Source organism: Stenella coeruleoalba (assembly GCF_951394435.1).
Source record: "Stenella coeruleoalba genome assembly, chromosome: X".
NCBI classification, from domain to species: Eukaryota; Metazoa; Chordata; class Mammalia; order Artiodactyla; family Delphinidae; genus Stenella; species Stenella coeruleoalba.
Window position 1 is genome coordinate 56,790,166 of NC_137152.1, and position 20,900 is coordinate 56,811,065.

General features: G+C 39.1%; 2 protein-coding genes across 7 annotated transcripts in view; both read right to left on the reverse strand.

The window, feature by feature from the left end:
• Positions 1–5,492, reverse strand: part of HDAC8 (histone deacetylase 8) — a 244,890-nt gene extending 239,398 nt beyond the window's left edge. The window contains exons 1-3 of one of the 2 annotated variants that reach the window (XM_079911615.1): positions 3,695–3,912; positions 3,122–3,174; positions 429–559 (exon numbers count right to left, since the gene is read on the reverse strand). In XM_079911615.1, the coding sequence (XP_079767741.1) occupies positions 429–559; positions 3,122–3,174; positions 3,695–3,805 (295 nt within the window). In that variant the 5' untranslated portion in view covers positions 3,806–3,912. Of the gene's footprint in view, positions 1–428; positions 560–3,121; positions 3,175–3,694 lie in introns of both variants that reach the window. The other variant, XM_079911616.1, reaches the window with a different exon arrangement.
• A 3,340-nt stretch (positions 5,493–8,832) lies between these two features.
• PHKA1 (phosphorylase kinase regulatory subunit alpha 1) overlaps positions 8,833–20,900 on the reverse strand; it is a 130,705-nt gene continuing 118,637 nt past the window's right edge. For 3 of the 5 annotated variants that reach the window (XM_079911220.1, XM_079911219.1, XM_079911218.1), the window contains 4 exons: positions 17,469–17,639; positions 15,259–15,312; positions 13,029–13,229; positions 8,834–11,822 (listed from right to left, as the gene is read on the reverse strand). In XM_079911220.1, the coding sequence (XP_079767346.1) occupies positions 11,649–11,822; positions 13,029–13,229; positions 15,259–15,312; positions 17,469–17,639 (600 nt within the window). In that variant the 3' untranslated portion in view covers positions 8,834–11,648. Of the gene's footprint in view, positions 11,823–13,028; positions 13,230–15,258; positions 15,313–17,468; positions 17,640–20,900 lie in introns of all 5 variants that reach the window. The other 2 variants (XM_079911221.1, XM_079911222.1) reach the window with 1 other exon arrangement.

Below are 20,900 nucleotides of genomic sequence, written 5' to 3' on the forward strand. Positions count from 1 at the left end.
CTCCAGTCCAGTGTTCTTCTATTAAATCATGTTGTTTCTCTAGACTATCCTATTGGCCACTTATGGCTTTTAAAAATGCAGCTGTTTAATGAGAGATAAGGCATCAAACTTAGCAAGAATATAAATATACACTGAAGTTAAAATATAAGGTCACAGGACAGTTAAATCAGTGTACATACAGCCAGACCCAATCTGGGCACTGCTATTAGGGCGCCAAGCAACTGAAAGGTTTTCCTCCATTTGATCCAGCATTAATTTTGCTCAATTCATATGGGAGTGTGGTTAAAGGAAGATTAATATTGTGGTTAACACATTAGTTGTTAATTTAAAAGTATTAAAGACCATCATGCAAGTTATAAAAGATTAAGTAGTTATGATCTATAGATGGAGGTCATCTATCTCCCATCATTGCCTAGTAATGACTTTACCTAGTCCATATTCTATGGAGTCTGGATGATCATCATCTCCTTCCTGGCTGACCTTCTGGAGATGCTGCAGATAGGCATCGGTGTGGAAAGTGGCCATCTCCTCCATGGAGGCCACTTTGGGCTTAACTATCCTAATAATAACAGGGAACAAAGAAAGGTGAGTGAGTCAGATCCAGAGTATGCCAGAACCTGGAAGCAGGAGCCAGCAGTTGGAGTGAAAATACAACTTCCAGCTTCTGGTTCCAGGAGGCTGAAGCAATAAACACGTTCTGTTCCTCCACTGCAATACAGTCTTCATTTCCTCACATCTACATGTTGACTCCATTAAAAAGGGGTGAGAGGATAGATATCTCCCTTGAGTTTATAGGCAGGTTAAAAAAAAGAGTTATTATATTTAAGTTAAATAATCAGGTATTAGACAAATTTTGCTCTGTGAGTTACAACTTTCATGACAAACCAGTAGGAAGAGATATTTACATTTGAATCAGTTTTCCTAATTGGGCAAATACAATCCTTTCAACTACATTTTTACTTTAATAGGCAGCTGTATTGTCATGAATTTTGAATTTGGAGTCAGAGAACTGGCTTCCCGTCCTAATTACCAGCTCTATAACCTCAGATAAGCTGACTGTTCTGTAGTTCAGTTTCCTCATCTGTAAAGTGGGGATATCTTATGGGACTTAGGTGAAGATTAAATGATAACATACATGAAAATGCCTTGTGGATAACTGTCATTATTATTAATATTAAAGGATTAAAAAATAGGCAACCAAAAAATGTGAAAGTTTCTATAATTGGTCCCTCACATCTGCCTCTGAGAGGAAGGAGAGAAGGAGCAAACAGGCTAGAACTGGGCTTTGCTCAGAAGCTCTCAACCCACTGTTCACAAGAAGTGAAAATAGGAGTGACGGAGAGAATACAGGGTGCTAACCTAACAACAGGACTTAACCACCTCTAACTTCTAGCTGCCTAGTCCCCATATCCTCTTCCTGACTCTGCCACTGCCACTACTGCTCTCTAGCCCTCACCACTCAAAGGGGGGTCTGTGGACCAGCAGCAGCATCACCTGGGAGCTTGTTAGAAAGGCAGAATTTCAGCCTCCCCTCAGACCTACTGAATCAGAATTTGTACTTCAGTGCTCACTTCAGCAGCAGATATACTAAAATTGGAATGATACAGAGATTAGCAAGGCCCCTATGCAAGGATGACACTCAAATTTGTGAAACATTCCATATATTTTGGATTGGGAGTTTGGGCTTAGCAGATGCAAACTATTATATAGAAAATGGAAAGAGAACAAGGTCCTATTGTATAGCACAGGGAACTATATTCCATATCCTGTGATAAACCATAATGGAAAAGAATATGAAAAAGAATATATATATATATCACTTTGCTGTACACCAAAAACTAAACAACATTGTAAATCAACTATACAATTAAAAAAAAAGAATCTGTATTTTAACAAGGTAATTCATATGCACATTCAAGTTTAAAACGCATGACCCAGGCCACAGGGAGGCATTAGTGTTTTTTTTGTTTGCTGAAGGGGAACATGCCCGTGAGTTTCTCCTGAATTAATATGGTTATACAGGCTACTACCATCACCAAGCAAGCTCAGCCTCAAAAAGTAAATATATATAGCTAAGATCCAAGGAGTCTTGCTTCTTCTTCAAGAAAACATGTCTACACCCTCAGAAGTGATAACTCTGCCCATTAAAATAAAAATTTTACAGTTTCTTGTACCATGTTTCCCGGCCCTAATTGCTCCCTCTTTTAATACCCTTCCTCTTCCTTAACAAATCCTTACTGAGAGCCTCCCTACTTAACAGCAAGGAAATTAGACAGTTTTGCTTTGCTTTGATTTCTTGTTTGTCAAAGTAATTTTTTGAACTGTTAAATAACTTTAATGGAAAGCATGTAGTTTTTCTGTTTACCAAACCTATGGGTTAAAAAACGGTTGAAAAACATTCATAAAGAAGATACTCAATAAATGATTTTGTTAATAATAAGGATAAAATTTACACTACCTTCTGGGAGATAAATGAAGCATATCACACTAGCCAGCATAGACAGATGTTCATCCAATTGGCCAGAAAATGTCACAAATAATCCTACAAGTGTCAGGGTTCTAATATTTACTCTTATAACAACAAACAGCAACTTCATTTTTTTGTTTTTTTTTAAAGAAGCACTTAGCTCTGTGCTGAGTTATGGCCTTGGCTCCAGGAGTTTCCTTTGGTCTTGACTGTCTCCAGGCTCATCATTAAAGTTTGGTGGTGGTAATGGTGTATCTAAAAGTCTTAAGTTGAACCCATACTCTCAGAGCTGGCTTAGGAAAGACAAAAAACAAACAACCCCAAAACCAGAACACCTCCCAGCTGAACATCTTTTTTTCTATCAGATAGGTTTTAGTACCCAAAAGTACTCACCCCGAAACCTCCACAAAACACCTATCCCTAGGATACTTCCCTCCCAGCAATAAAGTCCTATTTCTTAACTGCTTCATGTACTTTTTTCGAGTTTTCTTAATTCTTCAAGAGCTTTTACTAGGTTACAGGCAGATTACCAACACTGTGAATCACAAAAAACTTTTAAAAAAGGACCATTCTCTCCCTAATTAGCCCCACTGTGAAGCAGGAAGTTAAGGCTATGAACACCTGGGTTCAGGGCTCTGTTCAAGCACAACTTACCTCATTTGCTTATGCAGTGCATATGCTTCAATCAAGGAATGTACCATACTGGCCTAAAAACATCAGCAAAAAAGGAAGAAAAAAAAGGCAGAAAATAGTCTCAAATGTTTAATTCAGAGAAATTCCATCGACTTCATCATCCTGAACAAAGGAACTAACTTTTAACTCCCCTCCCTTTTTACTTAACAGTTACAAAGCACTTTAGACAATACAAAGTATCTAAATCGCTAAGGAGCAAGCTATCGGGCCTTACGGAGGTGTTGGAACACTTTTCTCCTGCAGCTTCTTCTCCACTTCGGGGATCCCTGGCAGTAGAGACACCATCCCCTCCATGCCATCCCTTCCCCCTCCCCCGCACCTCCACCCCACCCCCACCTGTCCGTTGGACGCCCCGCTGCGCTCTCAGGAAACTCTCTAAGGGAACACTTCCTCCATCACCTGGTACAGCCGCCCAAATTTCTGCTGAAGATTTCCCCCAGCCCTGTATCCTCTTCTCTTCCTAATGCCCTCCCGTCCACCGGCCCCCCACCCACACCCCCAAAACCCACGGTCTTTCATCCCAACCTTTCTTACCCGTTTGGGGACTTTGGCCAGGGAGTCGCACATGCTAACATACTCGGGGCTGTAAATGTAAACCGGGGGCAGCGACTGCCCACCGTCCGCCGGTTCCTCCGGCTCCTCCATCTTCCACTTACAGCCGTTCCGGAGCCACCGTCCGGATCCGGCTTTTTTCGGACTCAGCCCGGGCTCCGGTTCCTGCTCCTCTGATCGGCCGCAGCGGTGCTCCCTGGTCAACATTCCCTCCTAGTTTCGAGATCGCCGGTGACACTGTCCCTGCTCCCCATCCAATTGAAGAAATGCATGGGCCTTGTCAGGCCAGAACCCCTACATTTAGTGACTACAGTTCAAAAACGGAGGTCGGCAGATATAAAAGCCCAAATAGCTGCCAATTAGGATCGATATTTTATAGCACAAATAAGCACAGTCAAAACTAACCATTGTTGCCCTACGGGGCCATTTGAGATGAAGTCAGACCAGCTTCAGAGCATGCTGGGAGATGTAGTTTCGAGGGATTTGAGTAGCGGAAGAGTCAGGGCTAATTACTAAAATAGCCGCGAATTTGAGTTTTAGCGCTAAAAAAAAAAATGGATCACCGTCAACGCTTTATGAATTGTCTCAATCTGCAAACACACCCATATAAATATCTAAAGACAGACACAGTGTGGCCACTAAGAGCCCAGCACCACCCAACACATCAGACGGGCTCTTTTTGGTGGGGGATTAATTAATGGTACAAACTGTTTGAAAAGTTTACACAGTCAATTCTGTGCTGCAACTTAGTTCACTGCTTTTCATCATTAACTATCCATGTCCATATAAGAGTTAACAATCTCAATAATTCACTCTGGCAAAGCTGGTACCACTTTCCCAAGACGCTGGCTGGTACTTTGTAAATTGCTTCGTAGATTCCAGTCAAGCAATGATGTCAAATCACTCCTTGAAAATTCACTTGGAGTTAAGTGTGTAAGCAGATACTTTCAGTGATGTTTGGAAACTGCAGCTCTTCTTCCTTCCCTCCTTTTTTTCTCTGCAGCTATACAAGAGTTAGGGAAATATTTTAGGTTTAGTGTGAGGGTTCACATTAAAGAGTATCCTGGAGCAGTTTTAGAATTACCATCAGTATTTCCAGGTTCCTGGGGGCCCCTATGATCTGACACAAACTAGCCAATGCCCAAGGCCCCAACTCTCACATCAACATGAATTAACCTCTCAGACAATCCAATATTCTAGTTTGCTTTTTTCCCCTACTCTTTAAACATTTATGGAGTATTGTGATATGCACTTGGATATACTATCTCATTTCATCCTTGCAACAGTCCTATAAAGGAGGTTGTAATACACCCATTTTACAGATGCAGTTTAGAGAAAGTAACTGTTCAAAGTCACACACACAAACAGAAAAGCAGGAATTCAAAACCAGGTCTGCCTGACACCGAAGTTTTTGAACATTCCCTTTACTATATAAACTTGATTCCTCCAGGATGACTTTGTGTTAAATCTAACCTTGTTCAACCCTCCATTTAGTATCTCCTCAATACTTAGTATTCTGGATTTTTTTTTTCTCCTGCGATGTGTTTCTTTAGCTAGAATGTAAGCTCTCATGCTCCTTTTGTATCTTCCCATAGCAATTAGCTCAAAGTTCTGCCATCATTCAATCATTCATCAAACTTTATCTGACATCAACTAAGTGTACAGTACAGCTGAGGATTCAATCCTCAAGATGAATTACAGTCTGATCTCTGCTCTCAGGGAATTTGCATTCTTGTAGTTGAGACGGATACACAAGAAGCAGAGTCAGATAATGAATGTAGGATGCTTGTTTAATAACTAAGCATTAAGTACTTAATAACTGGTACTTAGTAAATGGCAACTAGGGTTCTTATTCAGTGACATCTGAGAGGGTCCTAGTGGATAGATGGGATTTTACCTGGTGAAGAAGGGAGCCAGGGGAGGGCATGCTGACTAGAATCAACAGCATAAGCAAAAACAAAAAGGAGAACATTTCTAGGCTAGTTTAGTTGAAGGGGCTGGCTCATGAAGTGTTTTGAATACTAGACTAAAGAGAATAGACTTCACCCTGTGGGAAATGGGGAGACATATAAACAGAAATCTTAAAATAAAAGATTTCTACAGCAGTAGTGTGTAGGGAAGATTAACTATTGAAAGACTACAAGCAGTGAGAGTGCTGCAATGGATCAGATAAGAAATAATGATCATTTATGGTTTTGTTTTGTTTTTTTGTTCTTTTGGCTGTGCCGCGTGGCATGCGGGATCCCGACCAGGGTTAGAACTCGTGCCCCCTGCAGTGGAAGCATGGAGTCCTAACCACTGGACCGCCAGGGAATTCCAAAGCAATGATGATTTAAACTAGGGTAGGGACAATGGAAACAGAGAGGGAGAAACAATGCACAGGGTAGGTTCAACAGGACTTCCTTACTACTAGTACTTGAATATTGGTGAGAGCAGATGGAGAAGTTATTGAAAATTCTTAAAGTCTGTGTGAAGAGAAGGCCAGCAGTATCAATATAAGGAAGAGGGAAATGAGAAGGAAGAACTCAGAGGGTAGGGCAGGTGCTTAACCCAGTTTATTTCCCCACATAGATAAGAGATAGCTAAAGTCATAACAGTGGGTGAGATAGTCAAGGGAACATGGCTGTCTCCACTGCAATGTCTAATCATATCTAACTTAACATTTTCAAACCAAACTCCTGATTTTCCTATCCAAGTCTTTGCCACCCCTTCCCCATCTTTCATAGCTCAGTAGAGATACCAAAGTCTATCCAGTTGCCTAAGCCAGAAACCTGGGAGTTATTTGTATTCCCTCCTTTTCTTTCACTCCCAAATCTAATCCATCAATTTCCATTGGTTTCACCTCCAAGACGTGTCTTAACTACCTCCACTTCTCTCCTCTGCACTGCCGCCACCCCAGTCCTGGCACTGTCATCTCTCACTTGGACTTCCTGCAATACCTAGCTGGCTTCTACTTCCACTCTTGTTGACTTACAATCCATTCTTTTTGTAGCCGCAGAGTGAGCTTCTTAAAAAATGTAAATCAGATCATGTCACTTTTTAAAACCTGCCCCACGCCATGGTGAGAATCTTTGAGCTAGGAAGAAGAGAGTGATTTGGGAGAATGCCGTTTGTGGGAGTTGGGAGAGAAAGATGCCAAAAAGGAGACAAAAAAGTAATAGTTGGGTGAGAACTGGTACAGTTTCACAGAAATCAAGGGATGAGAGGGTTACAAGAAGGGAGAGGTAGTAACAATGTCATGTATTGCAAAAGGGTCAGAAACCCCTTTTGCCATTAGGAGTTCACTGGTGCTCTATGAAAAACACACGAGGCAAGGGAGGAAGCCAGATTGCAAGGGGTTAATGAGTGAAGCCAATGCTGTCAAGTGTAACTTCCTTTTTGAAGAAATTTGATTGTGAAAGGAAGGAATTATTATAGTATATCAACCTAGGGGGATGTCAGAGCCCAGGAATATTTTTTTAGAATAAGAGAGAAATGCACATGTTTACAGAGGGGAAGGAGTCTATGGGGCTGTAGGAGTTGACTAAAAGGTGAGATCATGACAAGTTGGCAATATAAGGAGGAAACAGGACTTGTCTAGGGCTTTTCATGGATAGACAGTGGAGAAGGAGGGCAGGATACAGACTGGCCAACTGAGACTCTAAAGTCTGGACTCTGATGTGAAAATTGATTTTTCCATGTGTTCTTTCAGTTCTAGCAACAGGTAGCTGAACACTTCAACATGGGGAGCATTGCTTTTAAACTGGAAACAGTATCCTCATTTGGCATACAATGTGGCAAGATGATTCAACTATGGAAAAAGATAAATTGTTGCACAAGGATCTGCAACAGCAAATCCCACAGGGAGGCTGCACCCTTATTCATGATTAAGATAGAGCACAAACCATGCCACAGGTCCCAACCTCAACTTTCCACAAGCTTAATACCCATACTATCCTTAACTTGGGAAGAAAACCTTTCTCAAAGCACCAGATTTGCAGTCAGAGGACTTGAAGTCAGAGGAAATAGGTTGAATCTTGGCTCCAAAGTTTACTAGTGTGGTGACCCTGGACAAGTTCTTGGCCTCACTTTCCTTAGCCATTTTTGCTAAAGGTAGTTTTTGAACCAGCAAGGTCAGGATGGGCTATGCCACTTCTTTTGATGATCTCCTCTGCCTTCACTTGGTGGCAGAAGCAGGCAGAAGGGAAAGCAAACACATTAAGAAGTCACCACCCCTCTGGCCACCTTCTTTGTGCATTTTACAATATGCCCACTGATATCTCAACTGTAGTGAACCAACTGACCCTTGTTTTCACACCACTTCCTAATGTCTTTTCCTTGGAGAGTGTCATTGTTGAGAATGTGAACTCTATAGAGTCAAACTGCTTGAGCTCAGATCCAAGCTCTACCACTTCCTGGCTGTCTGATTTTCAACAATTTGCTTATAATGCTTAGCGCCTCAGTTCCCTCATATGGAAGATGGGGATGACAACAGTAATTAACTCACATGGTGACTGTGAAAACAGAATAAGATGGTCATACCAAGTGCCTGTATAACAATGTCTGGCATTTGGTAAGCACTCAAATATTGATTATCATTTAAGAGCTATTATGCCAAATATTCCTCAATTTGGGGGAAAGTCTCCACCCCATTGCTATCCTCACCCACATACCGTTACTGCAAGAGTACTGTTACTGGTTTGAGAACAGGTCCTTTGCTTTTAGGCCGAGCCTTAAAAGAAATCGGACTTCTGCTAAATAGAGGGTGACCATACCATCCAAACTGGGACACTTTTGAGTGACAGAGAGTGCTATTAATAATTATGCCAGGACAACAGGCATAAACGGGGACTGTCCTGGGCAAACCAAGACCTAAGGTCACTCAAGTTTAATAGGAAATGAAGACTAAGTGTGGAAGACACTATATTTATCTCCATTGCATTAGTACAGGTACTAGGTATTTGGTAAGTAGAAAAGGGTCAGAGTAAGAATAACTTTGGACCCATCAGCTGCATAAAATTCTCAGAATGTAGTATAACCTAATTAACCAGGATGGGACTGCAGAGACTGTTCATCCTTGCTGGATAAACCCTCTCTTGTTACACAAAAGGCTAATGAGTAGTTGAACAAGATTCTGCCGAATAGTTATAACACTTAGGAGAACGAACTGTTTTTAGGTACCCTCCAGTTGTGCAGGAGCACCACCTGCAAACAATTTTAATGCTGACCAAAAATCAGTCTTATTCATTCATCAGAACAGGCTCCCGACAGATGTCAATAAGCTAGTTGGAATTCAGTGAGCCTAGTTTGAGCAGTCATGCACTCGAATGATAAAACTGCATTTCTTTACATATATTACATACCATATTATATAATGTATAATATATGATTTATGTATTAATATTATTCTACTTTGACCCAATTATGAACTTTGACTGTACCGCATAATTAGAGTATGTAAAATAGAGCCATGAAATAAACTCCAATCACAGAAACACATATAAAGTTTTGCACATTGGCACCAGACATGATTTAATTGGAAATTCTAATTTTTTATTCTGTTTTCAAAACATAAGTGCTTAAAAAGTGTCCAATGTGTTTTTTAGTACCACATGCTTAAAATGAACAAAATATGAATCAAGTTTTCTAAACAGTTGCTTTAAAAGTGAAGTAGCTGTGTGTGGGAAGCATAGTGATAGATAACTTCATAAACCCAGAGAAATGTAGCCATCAGGGTCAGTTCAGGTAAATTTGTGTGGGAGGGAGTGGTGGCTTTCAACTGTGCCACTCCAGATGTACTCTCTGTGGCTGGGGTACACTTGCAGCCAGTGAAAAGACAGTTTCAGAACAGGGTGTAAATTTTCTTTATATGTGACCAGAAAATCACGTAATCAGAAAGCTACTTACTGTGTGTTTCCATTTCCTATAAGAGAGGTACTGAAAAGTTTGGCCATCCTTTCTTTGTTTCCACTATCTGTTTTCTATCACCCTACTATGCTCATTTATTCATGTGTACTCATAATATTGTCACTGGTTCTGTTACAATTATTTAGAGAATCCCCCATCCCCATTCTTGGAGAAAAACCTGAAAAAATCTGAAGGAAAATAGGGGATTGAAGTAGGAGGTTATCTGAGTATAAACAGGGAAATTAGTAGAGTCTTAACAGGAGAAGGAAAATGCTATGGACTGAATGTTCGCATCCCTCCAAAATTCATATCTTGAAGCCTTAATCCCCAATGTGAAAGTATTTGGAGGTGGGAGCCTTTGGGAGATAATCAGGTAGAGTCCCCATGGTAGGATTAGTGCCCTGAGAAAAAGAGGAAGAGCCGAGAGCTCACTCTCTCTGTGCCATGTAAGGATACAGCAAGAAGGCAGCTATCTACAAACCAGAAAGAGGGCCGTCACCAGACACTGAATCTGCTGGTACTTTGATCTTGTATCTCTCAGCCTTCAGAACTGTGAGAAATAAATGTTTGCTGTTTAAGCTACCCTGTCTATGGTATTTTGTTATAGTGGCCTGGAACTAAGACAGAAAGTTAGGAGAAACATTCTTCAACTGGCTACCTAAACATGAGACTAGGAAAGAGGACTCAAGGAATCCTCCACTATCTTTTGCATATCAGCCTGAGGCCATAGTCACACCCCTCTCCCACACACAACACTCATATTTACATACTTAACTCAGTTCGTCAAATGTAGATAAAGACAGATATACAGACATGTCAAAACTACTTAACATTCAGAAAAATTCCCACGTGTGCTTAGACACACATACAAATGCAGGTGTTTACGAGAGACAGATACATGCCTGCAGATATCAAGATATACATAGATATGAACACAGAGAATCAGGAAGTAAAAATGTAAATGAATGAGTTTAAAAGTAGATAGGAGGGCAGGGAGTTGGAGGGGGTGGATGCTATAGAGAGTGAATAGGTGAGTGAGACGGAGACCAGGTGAGCACAAAGAAAGAGTGCTCAGTAAAGCAGCTATAGACTGGACTGCTATATGCCTGTTCGCCAAAGACAGAGGCTTCAATTATTCTCTGTGTTGTATGCTGGCCCACTCTTCAGAGCCATGGATTAGTGTACAAGGCTCTCTTCAGGGCACTAACCCATCTCTAATTCCTTCTCTGTTTCCTAGGTGTAAGACTCTACCCAGACATCTTCTCTTCTGCCCCCCTCCTTTCTGGAATTGGGATCCTGGCTCCATTTCTCTGGGTTATTCTACATTTTCTACTACAAATACATCTTTGAGTACCAGCAATCTTCATAAAATGTGATTTTAAGTGTTAATACTGAAATCCTTAAATATGCACACTGCACTTGCATTTTTTTGATATTTCACCAAAGGGAGAGTAAGAATTATGTGTGCCGATATAGAGAAGGCAAAAGCAGAGACAGTAAGTTCTGCACAGAAAGGAGTTCATCATTCAGTGTGAGGCAGCATGTGAGTAAAGAAGAAAACCATGATCTGGTACTCTTTTCCCAAGAAAAGGCACTTAGGATAGACATTTCCAATTTATAGCAGCATAAAGTCCAACAATTTAGGGTTTACTCACTTGAAATAATGTTCCAAAGCACCCACTACTCGTTCACACAATGAACCAAACATAAGAAAAATCAAACTTTAGGAATAAGTTATTATTAACACCTGCTCCCCAAACAGGCGTTAGAAAACTAAGGTTGTAACAGATCTAGAGAATAAAAACACATGCAAACTTTTATGAACCATGAAAGAATTAAGGCACTGAAAAGCCTGGGTGAGCAGATGCCTCCAGGCAAGGGTTCACGTCTTCTACACCAGTTAGTTTATCAGAAAAGTTCGCTCTTCTTGGGAGGGATGGGTTGGAAAGGGGCACGGTCGGGAGTGATCAGGCCATCACATTTCAGTTCCATGCACAATGAGGCAGGAGCCAGCTGTCAAAAGGCTCCCAGCAGCCAGGGCCTAGAGGCCTCACTGCATGGCACAGATGCTGTGAGGCAGGAACTCCTGCACGTAGGTGGCAGCTGCCTTGGAGAGGTAGGTCATGGTGCCAAACCTGCCACTGGGTGCACTGTCATACAGAAGAGTACAGATGCCAGATGCAGGATCCTTGGCCAACATGATATCATCTGCGCCGAGGGTTTTCTGTTTGGTTTTTAAGGGTGGGAGAACACAGGGGAAAGGAAAAATTACTAATCCTACTAATTAAAGTCCTGATTAGAATAACTCAGAGCCTCCTCCCCATCACCAACTAGTTGGATCTTAGGCTGTTTAGACAGGAAGGGATCAGGGTTATGCACAAAATGGTGACTATGAGTTTCTATATATGCATTTTTCACTAGATCCTAAAATCACATGAAATTATTTTTAAAGCATTAATTGTTTTGAATTTTTGAAAGTTAAATATAATAGGTAATTACAATTGTGTTTGTTAAAGAGTCAAATGTTAATACTTACAAATCACCCTAGAGGGACTTTGGTCTGAATCCTTCTAGTACCACTGATTTCAGCATGTATTATTTTATCTTGCATTTCATCATTATTTCTTTCTAAGTCAACTTAATTCAAATAGACCTCAAGCTTTCCAATCTAGAGTCTATGCCTAAAAGGGATCACATTTTCTGCTACAACGAACTAAGAGCAATCAGAATATTTAAAATTAGGACTGTCCTAGAAAATCCTTGAAAAGTCCTAGAGAAACTTTTAATTTCCTTTGCATTCCCCCCCAGGGCCTAATAGAATGAAACACTGATTACATGTTTTGGAGACTGTTCTATTAACAGCAGTGCATGTCCTTCACTTTATGTGGTCCTACTCTTAATCTAAGAAATATTTGGAAAGCTTTCAATAGTTTGCATTTTTAAAATGTGCTTTATTTCCTGGAATAAGATTTATTAAGAAAATAAGGAAATGTAGAATTAAAAGTTTCACTTTAATATTTTCCTACAGGTAAGAGAGAAAAGCAAAACCAAAACAAAACCAAAATCAAATCTTCTCTTTTCCTTAATAGTCCAGAAAGGATATACTACCCAATAGTTTCTTATTAAGTCCTTATCGCTACGAAAAGTAGTGTGATAAAAGTAGTCTGAAATATGACGAAAAGCATAAAAGTCTCCTGAGTTCCAGGCAACTTTACCATGTAACACAACCACAAAACTCATGGTAAAAGACAGAGGTCATCCCACAGCTTACTTCTTTTACAGATAGAGCTCAGAGCCACTACAAAGGGGGCCTAGAAAAGAGCTATGAGGAAGAGGACACAAGAAAGTGACCTTGGCTTCTTGAAGAGCTCTGAATGCAGTCAGGTTAGTATCAGACATTCCTCTTTGAGAAAACAACAGGTTTGCCTACCTGTTCTTGAAGAAACAAGTCATTGGCAATATGCACTATTTTTTCCACAGCAATGATGCTTCCAATACTATGAATTTCAATGTCTGACATCATGGTGAGGACAAGGATGGCTTCAACCAGAAGCTGGCGGTACTCCGGCTGAGGTACACGATTCAGGACAGACTCCACGTGAACAGAGAATTTAATCTCACCTGGAGTCATCTGTGATAGAGAAGAAGAAAATCACTTCCTAAGAGCCCATCATGCAGGAGACATCAATTACCTATTCTGAAAGGCAGAAGAAATACTGTAGCCAAGAGTACTGCTTCAGTCTCCTTTAATATAATTGAGTGAGTACATAGGTTCAATCTTGTTTTTGAAGGCAATCTGGCAAGCATAACAAGAGTCATAAAAGTATCAATGCCCTCTAATCCATAATCCTCCTTCTGGAAGTTCATCCTAAGGAAATAATTCAAGAGAGGAGAAAAGCCCTATGTGCAAGAGTGTTTTATAGCAGCGTTAGTCACAAGTGGAAAACTAGAAGTAATCTAAACATGGGAATGGTTGTGTAAATAATGGCATATCATGGTACAGCAACTTCATGAGTTTCTATAGAATCATTAAAAGAATAAATAAGATGACTGTGGATAAAGGAAAAATCTAAGTAGAAACTAAAATTGTATATACGTGATGATGAGGATTATGTAAAATATTTATATACTGTTAGATTAAAAAGGGCATGAAGAAATATGAAGTTATTTTAGGGTGAAGGGGATTGAGGGCTAATTTTTGGTAAAACTGTATTAAGTATATACTTTAGGGTGGCAATGTAGATTTGAAGTCTAAAGACCTGGGTTCAAGTCCTGTCTTTGTCAGTTACTGGTTCTATGACCTTGGACAATTCACTTCTCTAAATTTGTATGCTTATCTGTGAACTAGGAACTACAATGCCTTCCTTAGCTATCTCACATAGTTGTGCTGAAGATCAAATTAAAGACTGTGTAAAGGTGTTTTGGAGACTCTTAAAGGTACATTCAGGTATGTATTATTATTAATTCTGTTAACATTTCAATCTTGCTTAAAGGCAGAGAGAAGACCAAGAGAGGACACAGTGTTCTTTACTAGGGAAGAGGCTTCTAGGAAGGAGTGGAGCCCTGAAACACAGCATTAACTTTCTGTACCCACCCTTGCAGCCATGATCTACAAGAACTCCAGAGTTTTTGAGAATTTTCTACTATCCAGTCTTACTATTCTCAGCTTCCCAATTCTCGCTCCTTTGTTGATTTTGTATAAAAGCTATTTCTTTATAATTTCAGTGTGACTGGGCAAAAAGCGAAATATAAAAGCACCTCCTAATCTATGTCTGTGGTTCATGGCAATGTTTTCCAACCATGGTGATATATCAGGATTATTCTAAGGATTTTTTTTTTTTAAAGTACAGGTGCTCGGGCTTCCCTGGTGGCGCAGTGGTTGAGAGTCTGCCTGCCAATGCGGGGGACACGGGTTTGAGCCCTGATCTGGGAAGATCCCACATGCCACGGAGCAACTAGGCCCGTGAGCCACAACTACTGAGCCTGTGCGTCTGGAACTTGTGCTCCGCAACGAGAGGCCGCGACAGTGAGAGGCCCGCGCACCGCGATGAAGAGTGGCCCCCGCTCGCCGCAACTAGAGAAAGCCCACGCACAGAAACGATGACCCAACACAGCCATAAATAAATAAGTAAATAAATAAATAAATAAAATTAAAAAAAATAAAAATAAAAAAATAAAGTACAGGTGCTCATGCCCCATCCCTGGAGAGTCTAATCCACTGAATTGGAGATAGGAGCTCAGGTTACTGTGATATATAGTTAGAGCTAAGGACCATTGGTTTATGATCACTGGTTTATAGTCTACAAACATGTTAGTAGAGAAAGGTAGGGATGAGCAGGATGGGGACATGAGAAGTCATTCATTCATTCATTCTTAGATTTCTATCTCATCTGCCATTTCTAATTCTGGCAACACTCACATAAATCAGCCTAACTTAATCAACCATTAAAAGAAACTGCCTTTATATAATTAATGTAACACATAATTATTCTCTAATATTCCCATTCTATTTTTTAAGAACATTCTCTCCTTTCTTCCAATGCATTTCTTGTTCAGTTGATTTATAAAAGCATAGATTTGTTATTTTGAAAAGAGATCACTGAAATACTTTAGCCAGACAAGCTATCAATCAAATAAATGTGAAAGACACAGAATCTTACCTCTCTAGTGGTTGAAGAAGGAAGAACAAAACCTTCCACAGAAAGTCCATGACACTGCAAAACAGCAAAAACGTCACCCAGGATATGCTGACAACTGGGAGACTGTAAGGAGACACTTAGTATTTCTAAGTGTGTTCCCCTGGGTAGATGCTGAGTAATCACAGGCCAGGGAAAGGCCCTGCAGCCCACGGGTCTTTGCCAAGGGGTTACGCTTACTGTGTGGCAAGAAGCAGGGTTGGACTATAGGGAACTCAAGCTTCATCCTCTACTTAGGGGAGTGGAAGGGTCGGGAAGGTCTACCTGCTGAGATAGTCTAGCCCTAAAGATTCAGAGACTATCTGAGAGGATACTACGGTAGGTCCCAGAGCCATCACAAATAGACTTTCATAAAGATTTTTTTGGGCTGAAGAGAAAAAACTCAAGATATGCATTTACCAGACATGCATAGTTACATTTTCTAGTTAAGCATCCCCCATCAGCACTCCTGATCCCCTCACTCTGCTCTACTTTCTCTACAGTATGTCATCTTTCAACATTCTGTATAATTTACTTATTTATTGTGTTTCTTATTTATTGTCTCTCCTTAGTAGAATGTAAGTTCCATAAGGACAGAGATCGTCGTCTGTTTTGTTTTCTGTTGTATTCCTGTGAGCACCTAGGACATTGCCTAGTGCATGGCAGATGCTCAAGAAATACTGTATGAACGAATGATATTTTATCTTCCCCCCACCATCAATTCAATTATTAAAAAGCAGTGGGAATTAATGATTTGCCATTTTAGATTTTAAATAAATCAAAACATTATATATTAAACCACAGATAAATATTCCAATCCAAAAAGTTTATCGACCCTACCAGACACTTCCATCCCATGTTCCATATGCCAAATAACAATCTTTGAGAATTACCAGCCTTGAAACATATGTGCAGAGTGATTATGTTACATTCATACTCTGAAAGGAATGGAATGAAAATAAAAACAGACGGCATTTGTTTTTCCCCTTTACATTAGGATTTCAAATTCATGCTTTGATTCTGCCACAAAATACCCAATTTTCCCAGTCAGACTTGAATGTTCCTTCCCTTGTATTCTCACAGCCTTCTGGTTTTGCACTTTTATCATAACACTTTTGGCCTTGCATTACAGCTGCTATGTAAGAAGATAACTATGGATTAAACTCTTTGATGACAAGAACAGACACTTTCCATGGTATCTGGGTAGAAGAGCACCTACTACATGTAGTCTGTGAAACTGAATTGCCATAAGCCAGGCAGAGCTGGAGAGATACAGCACATATCTGTTACCACTGTGCTATAGCAGTTAAATGGAAGGAAAATAACTGATAGGTACTCTTTGAAAGGAAGATCGCCAGAGTTGATAGTTCGAGGAATCAAATTTCACCTTTCCAAAGGATCACCTGATTCTGTCCCTGGAATATCAGTGTGCTAAGGGGAGAAACATAACTAAAGGTTTTGAAGTCCTGGTTGAAGTGTTCTTCAGGTCATTACCAAGGGCAATGAAGCAAAAAGTGGCACCTATGAGACTATGAATGAGATCTATGAATGAGTACAATAGTCTTCTTGGCCTTCTAAATCTGTCACAATCATAATGGTGTGATGTCCCCTTGAAAGTCTTTGGCAAACTAGGCCTTTGACAGAAAAACAAAAATTGGTCACACCAGTAGAGTCTCTGGACTATTAGCATCACTATGACTGCATTTATTTAGTAGTTTTCATCCAAGAAAAAAAATAGGTAAGAGCGTCTCATAAAGCTTCCCAGATGCCACAGTTGTTTTACTGTAGTAACATTTGTTATTAACAGCACATTGCTACAAATAACATTTCTACTCTACAATAGCTACAAAGAAAGTGAGTCTTTATCACCACATTCATTTGATTAGCAGTAAATGTATCACAATGTCCCACAATATCCAACCATGGCCAAAAAGCAGAGAAGTGATGATTTTTGAAATCTCATTTATAAACACTGCAACAGTAACAGTTATGGAGAGAGACTAAATTATCAGTAATGTCAAAATAACAAATCAACTGTTTCATTTTAATGTTTTCTTCTAGGTTTTATCCATAAGAGCACATGACTTTTATATAATTGCAGTGATATCATAGTCATGTCATATCTCAGACAAGGAGACTGATAATTTCATGGGGGTGTGTGAAATAAAGAGACATCTACAGTGTATTATGCTCACCTTCTGCAAAACTTTCCATACTTTTTGATAAAATCCAATTGGGACTCTGTTTAGTGCTCCATCCAGCCTTCTTCGGCGTTGCCATTGACCTTGACGACTATCTTTAGATGTCTGTTGACCACATGCACTAGGGAAGGACCCAATACTTGGACTCATAGAGGTTCCAGGTGACTTGGGAGAAAAGTAGAGGAAAGAACATAAATCAAGAGTTATCTGTTTCTATGATTAAAGTATTATAGCACAATGAATAATAAACACACTCAGCAGAATTATAAACCACAAATTAAGTGTAACACCCAAGACAAAAAGGTTATAGAGAAGCTAGAAGACTTATGAGTAGATAGCAGCAATGTAAACAGGTATGAGCCTTTCAGAAAGCATCTAGTGATACATAAGAAAAGCCATAAAAATACTGATGACATGGGAGGTTCTTCACTGTCTCTTTGCCAGGTTATTTCTGTTAAACTTCTAACTGGTCTATGGCTTGGTTTGTTGCTCCTGTAGGCTATAACACAAGTCTCAATTTAAAAGAATTGAAATAAGACACAAAGTATATTATCTTACTACAATGAAATTAAATTAGAAATCAGTAACAAAAGGAAATTTGGGAAATTTACAAATATGTGGAAATTAGACAACACATTCCTAAATAACCAGTGGGTTAAGAAAGAAATCACAAGGAAAATTAGAAAACACTCTGAGATGAATGAAAATGGAAACACAACATACCAAAACTTATGGGATGCAGCTAAAACAGTGCTTAAAGAGAAGTTTATTTTATAAATACTTGTATTAAAAAAGAAGATCTCAAATCAATAACCAAACCTTCTACCTTAAGACAATGAAAAAAAGAAGAAAAGAAGAGCAAATTAAACTGAAAGCAAAGAGAAGAAAATAACAAAGACTGTAACAGAAAGAAAAATAGAGAACCAAAAATAATAGAAAAAAATCAATGAAACCAAAAATTTGTTTCTTTGAAAATAAACATCAAAAAAATTGACAAATATTTAGCTAGACATACCCAAAAAATAAAAAAAGGAAATGTATTAAAGTCAGGATAGAAAAAGAGGACATCACTTCCAACCTTAAAGAAATAGAAAGGATTATAAGGACATTATAAGGACATAAGGCAGTCACATGTCAACAAATTATTGATATATAACTTAGGTGAAAACCACAAGTTCCTAGAAAGACACAAACTATCCAAATGGACTCCAGAAGAAACAAAATCTGAATAGATTTATAACAAAGAGATATAACTAGTAATTATAAAACTTTCACAGAGAAAAGTCCAGGTACAGGTGGCTTCACTGGTTAATACTACCAAACATCTGAAGAAGAATTAATATCACTTCTTCACAAACACTTCCAAAAAAGAGAAAAGGAAGGAACTTCCCAACTCATTCTATGAGGCCAGTATTAGCCTTACACCAAAATCAGACAAAGACATCACAAGAAAACTACAGATCAATACCCCTTATGAACAGAGGTACAAAGATCCTCAACAAAACACTAGCAAACCTAAAAATTCAGCAACATATAAAAAAGATGATACACCTTTTAATACACACAATGAAGTAGAATTTATTCCAGGAGTTCAACGTTGTTTTAACATCTGGACATCAATCAATGTAATACACCCTATCAACAGAATAAAGGATAAAACCCATATCATCCTAATAGATGCAGAAAAAGCATTTAATAAATTCTAACACCGCTTCAATGATAAAAAACACTCAACAAACTGGGAACAAAGGGGTTCTTCCTAAATCTAATAGAGGGCATCTACAAAAAACCCACAGCTGACATCATAATGAATGGTTGATGACTGAATGTTTTCCCTCCTAAGATCAGAACAAGACAAAGATGTTCAATCTTGCTACTTCTATTCAGTATTGTACTGGAGGCTCTATCCAGGGCTATTAAGAAGGAAAACAAAAGTCATTCAGAGTGGAAAGTCATTTGCAGATGACATGATCTTGTATATAAGGAATTCACTAAAAAACAATTAGAACTAATAAATGAGTTCAGTGAGGCTGCACGATATAAAATCAATATACAAAAATTAATTGTATTTCTAAACAGTAGCAATCAACAATCTGAAAATGAAATTAAGAAAACAATTTTGTTTAAGACAGCATTAAAAAGAATAAAATACTTAGGAATAAATTTAATGAAAGAAGTGTAAAACATATACTGTGAAAACTACAAAACCTGTTGAAAGAAATTAAAGACCTAAATAAATAGAGATCCTATTTTCATGGATCAGAAGACTTAATATTGTTAAAATGGTAATACTCTCAAAACTGATCTATAGATTGAACACAATCTTTATCAAAATCCCATTGGGTTCTTTGCAGAAATTGACAAGCTTATCCTAACATTCATGTGAAAATTCAAGGGACCCATGATAGCTAACACAATCTTAAAAAAGATCAAAGTTGGAGGACTCACAATTCCCAACTTCAAAATTTATTATAAAGCTACAATAATCAAGACTGTGTCAAGAAGACACTGCTTTGGGAAAACAAGTGTTCTCCTTACTTGCTGCAAGTAATAAATCCTTCCTTCTCTGGAAAAAAAAAAGGCTGCGTCATACAGGCGTAGGCTAGGCATGTAGATCAGTGAAATAAAATTGGGAGTTCAGAAATAAACCACTGCATTTTTGTCAGTTTTTAACAAGGGTGTCAAGAAAAGTAAATGGAGGAAAGACAGTCTTCTATCTAAGAGATAGTGCTAGAACAACTGGATAGTCACATTCAAAAGAATGAAGTTGGACCCCCTACTACACACCATACACAAAAATTAAGTCCAAATGGGTTACTGTGCAAAAAAGAGTTAATATAGAAGGCCAGAAATGCTATTCTTGGAAAGGCCTGATTATAAGATTGGCCCTTGGTTGGCATTTGGAGAGCTGGATTTTGGGAGGGTTTCCACCATTCTCAGAATTGATTAACAGTGGCTTATTGTGCCTAAACCGTTTGTGGAAACTCTATGGTTTATGTTGAACATTTGCTTTCCCTCTGGGAGTCTAGAGTTTTGGTACATGCCAGACAGAGGCTGTTTATGTGACCAGCCCCCAGTAAAAACCCTGGGTGCTGAGTCTTAAATGAAATTCCCTGGTTGGCAATATTTCATACATGTTGTCACAACTCATTGCACGGGGAGTTGCATCCTGTGTGACTTTACTGGGAGAGCACTCCGGAAGCTGGTGCCTGTTTTCCCTGGACTTTGTCCAATGCACCTTTTCCCTTTGCTGACTTTGTTTTGTATTCATTTGCTGTAATAAGTCATAGCTTTGAGTATGCTTAGTCCTGTGAGTCCTCCTAGTGAATCACTGAACCCGAGAGGTGGTCTTGGGGACCCATAAACATAATCATAGACCTAATTGTAAGAGCTAAAACTACAAAACTCTTAAAAAATAGGAATAAA